General features: G+C 47.6%; 1 protein-coding gene and 1 long non-coding RNA gene across 2 annotated transcripts in view; both read right to left on the bottom strand.

Annotated features, from left to right (window-relative positions):
* Positions 1-3,539: 3,539 nt before the first annotated feature.
* On the bottom strand, positions 3,540-8,555 carry LOC135576211 (uncharacterized). The gene is made up of 2 exons (XR_010467828.1): positions 8,411-8,555; positions 3,540-8,085 (listed from the first exon to the last, which is right to left on the bottom strand). It is a non-coding gene; the product is annotated as an uncharacterized LOC135576211 (long non-coding RNA).
* A 2,261-nt stretch (positions 8,556-10,816) lies between these two features.
* The window catches only part of LOC135576111 (uncharacterized), an 8,751-nt gene continuing 5,167 nt past the window's right edge, over positions 10,817-14,400 (bottom strand). Inside the window, exon 3 of the mRNA XM_065039478.1 lies at positions 10,817-14,400. This exon is cut by the window's right edge and continues 496 nt beyond it. Coding sequence (XP_064895550.1) covers positions 14,235-14,400 — 166 coding nt within the window. The 3' untranslated portion in view covers positions 10,817-14,234.

Below are 14,400 nucleotides of genomic sequence, written 5' to 3'. Positions count from 1 at the left end.
TTGTCCTTGATGAAGAGGGAGGAATGACATTATTCCTGACAGATGAGTAAGCCCTTCTGCAAAGCACTGCTAGCGTGCTGCCACTGGCTCTTAGCATGACTCCCGGCTTGGCTGCACAACTGAGGAGACCTTGGATCGGTAGGAAAGGGACACAGGATGCATGCAGGTTTTACACTTCAAACTGTTGGCATTGTTGCCTGAGACTGTTTTGTTTAACGGTGATTTAAATTACGCTGTGGCTCTGCTTTGCAGAATGCAGACACTGAGCTGTCTTACCCTGTGCTTCTCATTTCCTTGCTGTGGCCTGGTTCTATGGCCCATATTTCTTCACCTACATGGGAGCTGCCTTCAACCAGGCAGAGCAGTGGCTGTTCTTTACATTGTTCTTGATCCTCTGCCCAACTTCATGATGTAGATCCCAAGAACCAAGGATGTGAAAGCTGCTCTGAGCAGGTCCAAGAGCTGGTATTTGTCCTCATGATGTAAACAACTGGCAGGGTGCCATCACCCTCAGCCAAAGATCCCCGTACATTAAGGAGTTAATGGTCCATGTGACAGATTACTGAGGAGGCTTTGTCCTCTGCTGTGCTATATGCAGAGTTTGCCCTTCAGGGCAATGTTGCACTGCACAGATCCCTTGGCTAGAAGCAAAATTCATCCAGTCGATTGTAACTGATGAGCCTGGAGGCAGCTCCTGCTCGGTGCCCGTGGTTACACTCTCTGGGTGTCCTTGCCTGTGTCTAAAATGCAGTAAGAAGTTCTCATGCAAACACTTTTCCTGTTTAACAGCAGAAATTATGAATAGAGGTGTTTTATTTTATAAAAATCTTCTAAAAGCTTGATGGACCAAAAATCACATTTCCATGAGCAGGATCCATGTGTTGTGGTGTGCCCTGATTAGAGCTGCCTGTTTGACAACACATATTATAGCTTGGGACTCCTGGCATCTGAAGGATATAGGATCATCTCAACTGCCTTCTCTTTCTTCATAGTTGTGCTGGTTTGACCGAAAATAAGTTAATTTTCTCCATGCAGTTTCTTTCTTTTTCATGGTTAGTACAGTCATAATTTGGACTTAGTTTGAGAACAAGAGATAACACCCCAGCACAGAGTTAACATTTTTAATTGCTCTGGTCTGAGAGCCAAGGACATTCTGAGTGCTTTGCCCACAGGTGTGAGGCATCAAGGAAGGCGGGCATAGATGGGGCAGAGCTTGACTGGCATCCAAACTCATCAATAAGAGTATTCCATCCCATTAACATCATGCTTCACATTTAAGGAGAGTCAGGTTTTACCTGTCTCTGAGATGCTCTTGGTCTCTCTCTTGGGTATTTGCTTTCTTGCACTCTTCTTTGCTCTTTTATCAGCGCTAGGGGAGTTTAGTTTGGGACATTTGGTTTGGCCTTCTGCCATTTTGCAGAGGCCTCCGGGCTTTTCTGCCTTTTTGCTCTTTTATCTCTTCAGGATCTTCTGTTTGGGATCAGGTGTTTCTTCCTGGGATTGGCTGCTCGGTGTGGACAGAGTTTGTGAGGAATTACCTAGAATATATTTTATTTCTATTTGATATGTATATTTACTGGTAGTGTGTTAATATATTTTTATTTTTATTTTTATTAAACTGTGTTCATCTCAATCCAAGTTTCTCCCATCCCTTTTGATTTTCTCCCCTGTTTGGGGTGGGGTTGAGGAAGGGTGCGAATGAGCTGCTATTGTGATTGTATTGCTAGCTCAGGTTAAACCACTACAGTAGTCTTAGTTGAAGAAATGGCCTTTTAAACAATACTTTACAGAGTCTGTGTGCCTTCCTTATGGAAATCAAAAAAAGCAGCAGCTCCTGGTGCAAAACACTTGGTGTAGTCAGCAGGTCCCAGTGCGAAATGCCTTTGTAGAGAAAGGATAGTGAAGAAGAGAGACACCAAATGCCTGCCTGGCCCCACACACACAGGTGTATGGGGGCTGTCATAGGACACTTGGCCAGGTGGTTTTCCTGGTGAATTGAGAAAGTGAGGAGGAATCAGCTGAATGTCCCAGCCCACCTGAAGAATTAACTTATTTCAGGAAAGACAGGGTAGAACAAAAAAAAAGTAAGGAAAACTCCTGCAATGTTTGGCTGTTACTATTGTGTTTATAGTGAACATGGGAATGCTTGGAGCTGAAGCAGCAGCCCTGTGTGAGATGCAGACTCAGCATCTCAAAGGGGTCTGGGCACAAAATGGTGAGTTGGAGCCATGGGGCAGGGGGTGCACAGAGTGGCATCCTCCCTTCCCTGCAAACAAGCCCAGGGAAGGGTTGTCCCCTCTTCAGCATGGGGAGAGGGATGGGTACAGGCACAGGCATGGGTGGAAATAAACATGATCCTTATGTTCTGCTTGTAACCCTGTGGGCCCAGCACAATAAACAACAGGTTATGGCTCTGCTGGATACCAGGGCAGAAGTAGCCCTAATTCATGGAAATCTGCCCCATTACCCCAAGAATAAAAGGATGAATGTCTACAAAGTCAAGGTGAGGGAAGGGTGAAAAAATTGTCTCAGAGGGTCTTTCTAACCTTGCAGCCAGGATGGTACTAACTGCTTACAGCTTGGGATGGGCTCCAAGAACACCCTGATATGTCACAGGCCATGATCCATTGGCAGGAAAGACTTAATATCCAGAGGGGGGAAATATTCCTCTCATATCTGCTCAGCTTGCAGTAGGGAGGATTCTGCCCCCCCATATTGTGCAGGCCCCTCCCTCCAGGACTGTACCCTCAGGGCAGGACATGCTGACACTTCTTCAACTAGTGAAGGGTTATTAGAAGCTGGGGTTGTCCAGCAGACACATTTGCCTTTCAAGAAATCTGCTTGGCCTATAAAGAAAGTATCTGGGTCCTGGCATCCGACCACAGGTTACTGGGTTTGGGGGTTGCCTGTCCCTGTGGGGCTGTGGTTGCACCCCACAGCATCACCCTGCCAGAGCAGCCAGAGGCCACTATTATGTATTTGCTACACTGCCTCAGGGGTGTGGGCACAGCCTCTGCCTTCCCAGGGGAGTATGACCCAGCACTAGAAAGAGTGCAGCCTGTCCCCAAGGTGTGACCTGTCCTGTCACACTGGCAGCAACCTGCAAACTGCACCTGCCCAGCAGGATGTTGAGGAGACATAGGGAAAACATTGTGGACACTGCACAAGGGCACAGCTGGGAAAGGAGTCTGTGAAAAACGCAACAGTCCAGCACTGCAGAATGGGAGTGCTATATTTCTGTGAAGGCAAAGCCATGTCCCCAGTCAGTGCAGGAGAAACCAACTTCAATAGGACTGACAGACAGGACAAACCCTCACCTGGAGCTGTTAAGCATGGCCTGGGCTCAGAAAGCCCCAGAATACAAACATCCCGGCCCTGAGCAGCCACACTGTGCCTAGTTCACAGACCTGGATGAGCCAGATATGTAAAGGCAGGGAGGTGTTGGAAGGCTGCAGACTTTCATCCAGTTTAGCAAGATGAGTGAAGAGAGCAGTCAGCTAATGGCTGTATTCAGGGTAGAGGAGACACCTCACTTCAAGTTGTCCAGGAAAATCATTCCTTTATTTTATCTCATGTGGAACCATTATGTGGAGCCTTACATGACTGCTTCCCTTTGCTGCATGCCATACAGAACCAAGCATGAAGGCATTCCTGCCCTCCAGCCACACACACCAAAGCTCCTCCTTGTCTTCTGCAGCACACAAGAAACAGAACAGTTCAGTGATCTCTGCACCATCATTCTCTCATAGGGCATGGGACAAGGGGGACAGGACATATCTGGTACTTCCAGCCATCACACAACCGTTATTCTATCCTTGCTCTCTTTGCTCTGTTTGTGGTGGGTTGACCTTGACTGGCTGCCATGTGCCCACCAAGCTGCTCTCTCACTCCCTCTCCATCAGGAGGATGGGGGGAGAAAATTATGATGAAAAGCTCATGGGTCAAGATAAGTACAAGAAGATTACTTACCAATTACTGGCATGGATAATACAGGCTTAACATGAGGAAATAAATTAGATTTATTGTCAAGAATAAACCAAAAATATAACCACTTCCTTCAGCCTCTCCCTTCTTTCCAGGCTCAACTTCACTCCTAAATCCTCTACTTCCTCCCTTCCAATAGTGCAGGGGGATGGGGAGTGGGAGTTGCAGTCAGTTCATAATGCTTCACTTCTATTGCTCCTTCCTCCTCATGCTTTTCCCCTGCTCCAGAGTGGGTGCCGCCTGCAGGAGACAGTCCTTTCCACACTCGTCCAATGTAGATCCTTCCAGTGGGCTGCTGTTCTTCATGAGCTGCTCCCCCATGGATCCTTTAAACAGGCTGCAGTCCTTCAGAAACAGGTTGTTCCAGTGTGGTCCCCAGGGAGGTCACAGGTCCTGCTAGAAAACCTGCTGCTGTCTGGGTTCCTGTCCAGGGAGCAGAGTTTCTGTCAGGAGCCTGCTCCAAGTCCGGTTCTCCATGAGCTGCAACTTCCTTCCAGGTATCTCCACCAGTTGTGGCATTAGGTTCTCCATGGGCTGCAGTGTGGATACCCACTCCATTGTGGTCATCCATGGACTGCAAGGGGTCAGACTGTGTCACCATTGTCTTCTCCATGGCTGCAGGGGAGTCTCTGCTCTAGTGCCTGGACCACTTTCTGTTCCTCCTTCTTCACAAACCTGGATGTCTGCATTGTTGTTTCACTTTTTCTCACTCTTCTCTCCTGGCTGCTGCACACTGGGTTTTACCCCTTTCTTACATGTGTTATCAAAAGCACTACCAGTGTTACTGATCTGGCCAGCAGAGGAGCTGGCTGTCACTGGTTCTGTCTGACATTGGGAGCAGTTTCTGGCATCTTCACACAGAAGGCATCCCTGCATCCCCTTCACTACCAAAGCATTGCCAGGTTAACCAAATACACCTTTATTACTCTTGTATTATTATGTACAGAAACTGTTTTGCATACAGGAGCCTGGGCTGCAAGATAAACTCAGCCAGCTCAAGGCTAACTGAAGAGGCTGCAGGCAGCTCCCTCGTGCTGCAGGCAATTGCACCGCATGCACCCACATGCAAAACACAAGAAGAAAACGAGCAGCACATCAATTACAATGTGGGGAAAAAAGGAAAAGAATGTGTGTACATTCACAGGACAGCCAAACCATTTCTTTAGCTGCTCTGTAAATTAATGTGATTCCCACATTTCTCTGCTTTTTGAAGAGAGGGTATTTACCTTGAAGTGAGTCTAGAGACAGGTTCACTACTACCACCCTTTTGATGTCCCAGCCTCAGTGTCTGTAGCCTCAGGGGAGTCTGGCTTGTCTCAGACACACACCCTTCTGCTGCCGCATGAGGCTGTCACTGTGGCACCGCTCCCTGTGCAAGGACAGGGGCTGGTTCCACACCCTTGAGGAGATCAACAAGGTCAGGCAGGAACCTCTAATACTGCAGAATTTTATCTTCTTTGTAACACGGAAATTCTTTGTGGGGCTGCAGCAGTGGGGATGTTCTCTAGTTTTTGTATTATCCATCACACACCTACTTAGGACATGAAGAAGTTCAGTGTCTAGAGAGGCCATGACAGCTTTGACTCTGCTCTGGTTTGTCTCTGTCTTACAGTGAGAAAGCAGCTGACTGAACCACTGCCAAACCCTGGAGCTCACTAAAGCTGATGGGGCTGGCCAGTGACTGATTTGTTGCCTTAACTATAGGCTCTGAAGTACTTGCCTAGATTCATCTAGAGCGGCTGAGAGCTGGTGTTGTAAGTCTTAGTTCTCTGTGGTGTGTGTGCATGATGGTGCTCAGGTATGTGTTCCTCTGGCTGTGGTCATGTGTGCATTCACATGTACATGTATGTGACTGTGGTAATACACATGCAAACATGGATGTGCACAATTGTTCTGTGTGTGTGTGTGTTTGGGTGTGTCCGTGAGAGTATATGTGTTTTAGCACACACATGTACCTTCATGCAGGAGAACATGACTGTGTGGCATGACTGTGTGTGACTGGTCTGCATATTGGTAATTGTGTGGACATAGGTGTCTGTAGATATTTCCTTTTGTGTGTGTACATCTGTGTACAGGAGCATGTGTGCAGGAACATATAAATGTGTAAGCAAGTGTGTTTGAATATCTGTGCCCACTTGGTGCGGGAGGTGCCTGTGCATGTACGGACATGGGCTCCTTTGGAAACGCATGTGCATACAACTCTGTATAAGTACAGATGTATGAGTTGCTCTTTGGATGTGTCTAAGCTCATGTTTGTGTTTGTGTCCCTGTGTGTGAATTTGTGTGGGCACAGAAAGGGAAATTCCAATTGGAACTGCTCAGTAGTGGTAATTCGTGACCAAGGAATGCCAGAAATCAAAAGATCCTTGTAAGGGAGTGCAGTTTCCCTTGGAGAGGAGATCAGGGACAGCTGCAACAGTGTCTTGCAGCAATCCTGGAATGTGAATGTTCAGTGGCCACCTCTGGGGAGCAGAGCTGGTGCTGGGGAATAGACACAATGCCAGGCAGAGCTGCCTCATGCCAGCGCTCACAGGGTTGGTGCTGGTGCCAGTGTACAGAAGGAACTGGCTTGTGATGTATCTTTGCAGACAGCCTGTAGAACTGCTTATGATGGTAGGTCACTGTCTAATACATTGATAATTTGGTGGGTTTTTTTTTCATACCTAAGCAAAAGCACGTGTTTAATTTGCCTCAGAGTGTACTATAACAATTGTCCAACAGCACACATCTTTGTATGTGTGCATGCTGTGAGTGTGCACAACTCTATGTGCATGTGTGTGCACCCATCAGGGTATGTCAAATGTCTTGCTAAAGTCAAGGTACACCCCAGCCAGTGCCCCTCCCTTTTCCCACAGTGCCAGTCACCTGCTCACAGAAAGCAGTGAGGATGGTGAGGCATGATTTGCCCTTAGCAAACCCATGGGAGCTGCTCCCAACTTCCTTCTGGCCTTTCGTGAGTTTCTGGAGGTATCTGCTCCATTTTCCTTCCAGGACTGAGTAGAGACTGTCCAGTCAGCTCCTTGAACACACTTGGGTGCATTCCAAGTGACCCCATGAACATGTGTATGTCCAAATAGTAGTAAGAGTTCCTGAGTTCTTTCTTCTTCTGCTGTGGGTGTCACTTCCTTTCCATAGGATCTGCAGGAACTTTCAGGGATGTTGTAGGCCTGAGGTGAAGCCAGATGAGCAAAACCTGAGAAGAAATAGGCATTGAGTCTTTCAGTCTTTTCCCTATGATTTCTCAGGAGGTTTCCGTCTATTTAACCTTCCAAGCAACTCCATCCACGGCTAAAGCCTATATCCATGTCCAAGGTACTCAAGGACAGATGGACAGCAGGTAGAAAGCTTTCTTGTGGGTGAACGGGCTCAACCTGGGCATGTTACTCTCATTAGTGACACCTCCCCATCACACCAAGTGCAGATCAGTCTCCCCGCAACCACTTTGACACAGCACTTGCAGAAGATGACTGTCAAGTCCAACACCTGTGTGCTGGCCCTGGGCAGTGTAAACAACCTTTCTTTTGGTGTGAGTCTTCTCAACTAACTTTAGATGACTAGACATCAAGGCTTGTGTGTGTGTTGCCTAAGACAGCTGTCTATTCTATCTTGAGTGTCAACAGAAGAGAAATTGGTGATTATAAGGGATGGATTGCCTGATCTGCATGAGACAGGATGAACTTAGTCTTGACAGTACCTCTTTCTTTCCACTGATGATCAATGGATCAAAGATGAATGACTTGCTTGGAGACACCTTTTCTGGAGGCAGAGGAGATCAATGTGCCCCTACTCATGTCTTGTCTGACTTTGCACTTAGATCTTTACTTAGATCTTCACTCCAAGAAAGACTGAAGACTTTGACCTTAACTGCAGTTAGAAGCTTGGAAATGAGGCAGGTCCCTCCCTTACCTTAATCTCTCTGTGTTCATGTGTCCATATTTGCCTTCAGTTACATTCCACCCTGGAGGTTTCTAAGATCATATTAATAAACAGAACCAATTACTTGACATTACCAGTCTCTTGGGACATGACTTTTTCAGACACCGCCTGTGTGTCAGCAAGTGGCCACACATCAGAGAATTGTGCTGCTGTTCTTTAATTGGCCTGTGTGAAGAGAGAACATTATGCACCTTTGAGAAGCCCATGAGATGCCTCAGAGATCAAGCTCCCTAGGGGACACAGAGGGAAAACAAAACCCTCCCTCCTCGATGTGGCCAGTTGGAGCTTCAGTGTGTTAATAAGGTGGGTGTGGGAATGTTATTATGCTAATGCTAATGACACTGGTGACTCTGATGCATGCTCTTCCTTTATGGAGCTAAACTGCAGAGACTGTATCCAGTCTGTGTGTTCACAAGGTCCAGCTTTGTGGGAGTACAGTGGTGGTTGTGAGGGGGAAAGAAAATTGGGAGCACAGACTGTCAATACCTACTGGATGGATGGAGAGGAAGCAACGTCAGGTAGTTGCATACAGCTTGATGTGAGTCAGCAAGGTGAGAACTGTTCATCCACACTTCTCCTGACATCACTGCATCCAGAACTCCTCTGATAAATCAACGTCTTTCCAGTATTCTTCCTCAGCCAACGGGACCACGTCTTCAGCTGGAGGATGGTGCATGAAGAGACGTCATTTGGGTAATTTCCATTGGCTGAGCTGATGAATGAACCTGCCCAAGACACATAGCATAGACCTCGCATGCCTTTCATGTTTAAGAAGAGCCACATTACAAGGAATTTTTCTGCTCTTTATCCACATGTGATTTTTGGTATATAAATTTGTAAGGAGGAAGAAAGGAGAGAAAGGGATCCTTCAGATGATATTTCAGCTCCATCTGTCTTAGAGACCTAGCTGAGGATGAGATTGGTTTTCCCCTAGAAAACTGAACAAAAATCATTCCCTGTCTACAGGGATGGCATAAATGAAACCCCTTTGTTCATCTGGTTTCTCAACAGAGCAGTCTTAAGGGGATTTTGCCTTCAACTACTGAGAAAGGGATATTTGTTCCCAAGCTGAGATGTGCAATTTACCCATCCAAGCTGCTTGCGAGATTCCTGCCTTAGTCCTCAAAGACAACCTGGCACATGAGGCAAAATAAACCATGCCTCTCTCTCTTTCAGATTTGTCAGCAGAAATCCTTCCCCTGACTTCAAGATGGCAAAATTACAGAAAGATGGGTCTTACCCCTAGTAGCTGTGTTGAGAAGCAGGTGTCAGTGGGGGTAATGCAGGTATTTGCAAAAGCTTCCTCTGCTGAGGCTTGGAAGAAAGCAAATATACAAGATCATGAGTCTTTGAGTAATGACTGTCATACTAACCTGCTGCCCTGTGCCAGTGACATCTCAGCAGGAAACTGTGGTAAAATAACAGAAGATTGGTGGGAAGGGTTATAAGCACACACAGGTGACTTGCAGCTGGGGTGCAGAAAAACACAGATATCATACTAATGGTTGTTTAACGTTGTGTGTTGGATAAGTAGAAGCTCTGTGTTTTGACAACATTGTCCTGTAATAGACTTAGAGACACCATATCGAACACGGTTGAGATTCCTACCCTGCTGTGGGCAAGATCAAAGCACAGTGGTAAACCACACCTGTGTGAATCCCTGATAAACAAGCAAAACCAGCAGGTTCATGGATCCTCCAGCAAAGACTGAGTTCCAAGGTGTCTGTCTCCCTGGTTGTTTGCCTCTCCCCGGATGCTGCTTTGGGGAAACAGTGACTGGTGAGGTAATGAAAATGAAATTTCTCTCTGCCTTTCATATGTGGTTTTGTTGGTTGTTCCTGCATCCTGCCTGTGCTGGCTCACACAGAAACTCTTGTGATCAGCTGAAGAGTTGAGAAAATTTCTTCCAGTTTCACATTGTCTTGACAGTTTTCAGTTCCCTCAGTGTCATGTGCTGAGATTACATCTCAGTATTTCCTGCCTTGAAGAGTGCAGGTATGTTACTCCCTTCCTCTGCAACAGACTTTCATGTAACTGGAGACCCCCAGACTGCCCTCCACAGTTTCCTAAGTGAGATTTTCATCTCATGGAAGCAACTACATTAACCACGTTTTGAAGGAGATTCTTGTGCTTGATCTCATATATAATTTTATATGTCTATTTGATGGTGTAGGTCTAACTTTCAGGGACAGATCTAATTGTCCGAATCTTTTTCTAAAGCAAGTGATTTCCCTGACAAATTCAATTAAGACAGATGCTGTTTCCCTATGCTATGCACCAAACACTTTGTCAGGGATTATGGTTTTGTTTCACTACTACTAGATTCTGAAGGACCAGCACAGGCGTGCAAATGCTCACAGAAATGTTCCTGTCTTTGTGAATAAATGTCAACACTTGTGGACACACTGCAAATGGGACAAGTGTGGAAGAATTCATCCTTCTTGCCTTCCCAGGCACTTGGCATTTCTGGGTGTCACTAGCGGTAGTATTTGCACCGATGTACTCCCTGGCAGTAATAGGCAATGCATCAATCATAGCCCTTGTGTGGATGAACAGCAACCTCCATACCCCAATGTACCTTTTCCTCTTTAATTTCTGGAGATCTGGTACACTACAGTTCTCATTCCCAAAGTCATAGAAGTCATGCTTGGGACTAGCCAGACTTATTCCTTCAGTACCTGCATCCTCAAGTTGTTCTTTCTTCTCTCCCTATTTTTTCCTGTTTGCACGGTCTGTGACAGCTACTTAGCCATATGCTACCCCTTGAGATATAGCTCCCTCATGAACAGTGTCCTCTGCTTGGCTGGTGGTCAGCTCCTGGCTGGGAAGTTTTCTGGCCATGTCTCTGCTGGCCTTTCTGACACCCAGGCTGACATTGTATGGGTCAGATGTCACCAAACATTTATTCTGTGATATAGATTCTTGTATCCAGATTATGAATGTACTTTTTATATTTTTAATTAAAAATATGCAAATCACTATGCTTCACCAGGCTAGCTGGTAGCAAGTGTCTCTTTATGGTCACTGGCAGGACATTAGCACTTCCAAAGGGCACTTTGATTTTCATTTCAGAACAGTTGAATTGTGTTTTCAAAGCTCTTCTTTCTGCACAGTGAAGATGGAGTCCATGTCACCACTCCATAAGGAGGAGGCATCAACATGGCAGGTACACCTTTATCAGCAGTGTGGGACTGATATCACCTGAGTGTAGAGCTCTACAAGTGAGAAGATTGAGTCTGGACTGAATGTCTACTCCTCCCTTCTGGAAGCAGTGGTGCTTCTGGAGGTGATTCTTCTGTGTCCACCAGTCCTGGGCACTTGGCTCTTAGTCCTGCAGCCAGGCCCAGAAACCAGTTCCCAAGGACAGCCTGATGCCCACCCTTGTCAGCTGTGCTCTCTTTCTCAGTGGCATTTCAGAAAATTCCTGGGACAGCCCAGTGAGGCTGAAGAAAGAGCCTGAGCCTGAATCTGTCCTGCTTGTCCTTCCTTGCTTTTGGGACCTGAGACACAGTGGAGTGCAAGACACTGAGGGCTGCCATCAGCTCCTCATCAATGCTGTCTAGGGCCCTCTGAGATAAATAGGGGCACATGAAGCCTTCAACAGGTCTGGCAGAGCAGACCCATATCACTTGAGAGAGGTGGGACACACTGTATCAGCAGTAGGACAACAACCAACTACCCTAGTGTTTCTCAGGTGAAAGGGATGGTGCTTCATGAGCAACAGATTCCAATTTACTACATGGAATCCCATTTGAAAGTCACCACTCTCTGGATGAGCTTCCACGTGCAGTGCTAGGATGGGATTGTCTGAGCATAGGTTTCCAGAACCAGTCCTGTTGCCTGTGGGAGGAAACAGGACTACAGAGATGTGGTTACCAGCTGTGGGACAGAGAAACCAGCACGGACTCAGGGACAGAGGGGTTCCTTCCAGCCAAGCACTGTGATTTTCCTTAAAAAGATACATGAAAAAGAGTGGGACCACTCTCCAGCAGTGGATGAGTGTGAGGAGGGTTTCAGCAGAGAATCTTGTATAGCATCTGGCTGAAGGGTCACCACATGATATGCCCTTGTACTGTCCTTTTATGGCATTTCAGCTCTTCTTATTTCTTGTTAAACTTCTCGGTTTGTCCTCCAAGGTTTATCACCATCGCTACAGAGATTGGTAGCATTGTATCCGATACATCTAGGACAGAAGCTCTTGAATGCAACATTGCTCCATTTCTTTGCATCTTTCCCTCTTTCAGGCTTTGTATCTATTAGCAGCACATTCAGGAATGTTGAGTACCTGAAAATTTAATGTGACTTCTTATGGCTTCTCTTCCGTCCATTACTCCTGTCAGCTCACAGATTATTTGTCACACTCACCTGCAGCCTCTACTCTCCCTACAGAAACACTCCCAGATGCCCCAGGGAGTTGGGACTCACATCTCCTCACTGTCACCATCAGTAACACAAACTCTTGTTTCATTCTACCCATCCCAAAAGTCACGTCTCACCAAAGTCTACCAGTTCCACCAGGGCTATCAGGAAAATCAGGACCATGTCATGTACTTTCTTCATGGGATGCCCAGGGACCTGCCAGCATGAGGGACCAGATTCTTGCAACTTGAGCTCTTCTGCCTCTGCCAGATCAAAGAGGCCTCCAAACCCCAGTCCAGAGGGGGGACCAAAACTCTCTCCCTGCTGGTCCAGGCAGCTTCTTTGGGTCTGTCTCCCTATCTCTACCACAAGAAGACTCCCCAGAGTGATAGCAGACTCATGGATGAGGTACCATCTATCAGAGGGGCAGGCATCGCTGGTGAACTTCTCCTGACATCAACCACCTAGGTAGTTGCACAGGCCTGCACCCAGCTCTGCAGGAGATGCAGAAGGCACCTCTGCACCCACCCATGCCCACCCTGTCCCTGGGACTATCTGAATGGAGGGAGGACCAGACACACACTGAAATGCCTAGACCCAGGTCTCACACACTCTCTCCCTTCTCCTCTGGCCACAGAGGAAGAAGCTAAAGAGAAGCATATCTGTAAAGAGCATCTGCTGCAGAAACCAGACACACAGGGACAGACACAATTCCACACCCTGGCAGGGGGAGGACAGGGAAACACACTCTCTATTATACACCAGTCCTTCTGTGATCCCTCACTTCCCCACCTTACTCACAACCTTCAGCTCCTGGTCTCACCCTGGGTCCCTGAACCCCAATACTCAGAGGAGAAAAAGGGCTACTTGATTTTAATGTGCTTCTATGTCTGATGCCTGGAGCAGGGCTCCTCTGCCACTTCTCACCCAGGGCTCTTTGCTCACACAGTTGGCAGGGACTGCAGAAAACTGGTTGTTAGCACAAAAGCTCCCATTCACAACCGTGCTCCCACAAAACCTTCAGGGTCCTGTTGTTCAGTCAAGGCCATGGCAGAAGGATGGTAAGCTGCCCTATGCTCTCCAATGACTTGCAAAGTGCCAGGAGCTCCCCTGTAATACAACTATAGCTGCCACAACAGTCCTCAGCTGAGGCAAGTGACAGGGCTGAACCTTCCCTCTCTGCCTCTGAAGCCTGTGGACATGGACTTTCAGAGCTGTGTCAGTTTCTACAGCCACGCGGCCTTCCCTGGGGACTGGCTGGGCCCAGAACCCCATGCTCAGAGGCCTCTTCCCAGCTCTTCCTCACCTCAGACCTTCAGCCCCATAGGGCAACTAGCAGGTCTTTTTGTGGCTCACTCCTGAGGTCTCAACTTGGGTCTCAGATGCGTCTTTCAACAAGTGCCCAGCTCAAGCTTCTCTCCGATCTCCTGGGTTTCACTTCAACACCAAAGGCTCTCAATCTGAGGTTGAGGGGAATCCTGTGCAACAAGCTTTATGTCCCAAACACCAATGCGGGATACACTTGCAGGTGTCTGTGACAATCAGTATCTCCTTCTCATGTTGGTGCCGAGGTAGAACTGCTAGCTCTACAGCAGGGGTGTCAAACTCATTTTTACCAGGGGCTACATCAGCCTTCTGCTTGTCTTCAAAGGGCCTAATGTAATTTTGGGAGTATATAAACAGGATGATTTTCCAACACCAAAAGGCACATCTCTGAAGTGGGCTGTTGAGCTGGAGGATTCAATTTGTAATTGTGTATCTGAGCCTATTTACAAAGTTGCCAGCAAGAAAGCAGGTCTGGGTGTGGTGTCAAAGCAAAGGCTTGCTTGAGCACTGAATCAGTTGAGTTCTGGCAGCGATTCTCAGGCCCCGCCCGTTGAGCAGCAGCAATGGGCCGTTGGTGCCGCTGGAGCTAGGGCTGTGCGGCTGCCCGTGGACAGGAGGATCTCTGCTGCTCACCTCCCTCTGCAGAGCAGAAAGTCGCTGCTCCTCGCCGGGAGCCAGCGGCTGCAATCGCTCCTTCCCGGGCACCGCCGGACACCGGCACCGCTCCGCTCGCGATTCCTCCTCACTGTCGCGCGGTATTTCTGTCTGCGACCCGCTGAGACTGAGGATGGTGCC

This window comes from Columba livia, chromosome 23 (genome assembly GCF_036013475.1).
Source record: "Columba livia isolate bColLiv1 breed racing homer chromosome 23, bColLiv1.pat.W.v2, whole genome shotgun sequence".
Classification (NCBI taxonomy): domain Eukaryota; kingdom Metazoa; phylum Chordata; class Aves; order Columbiformes; family Columbidae; genus Columba; species Columba livia.
The sequence above is the reverse complement of the archived record's forward strand: the minus strand, read 5'-3'. Positions and strand labels throughout refer to the sequence as shown.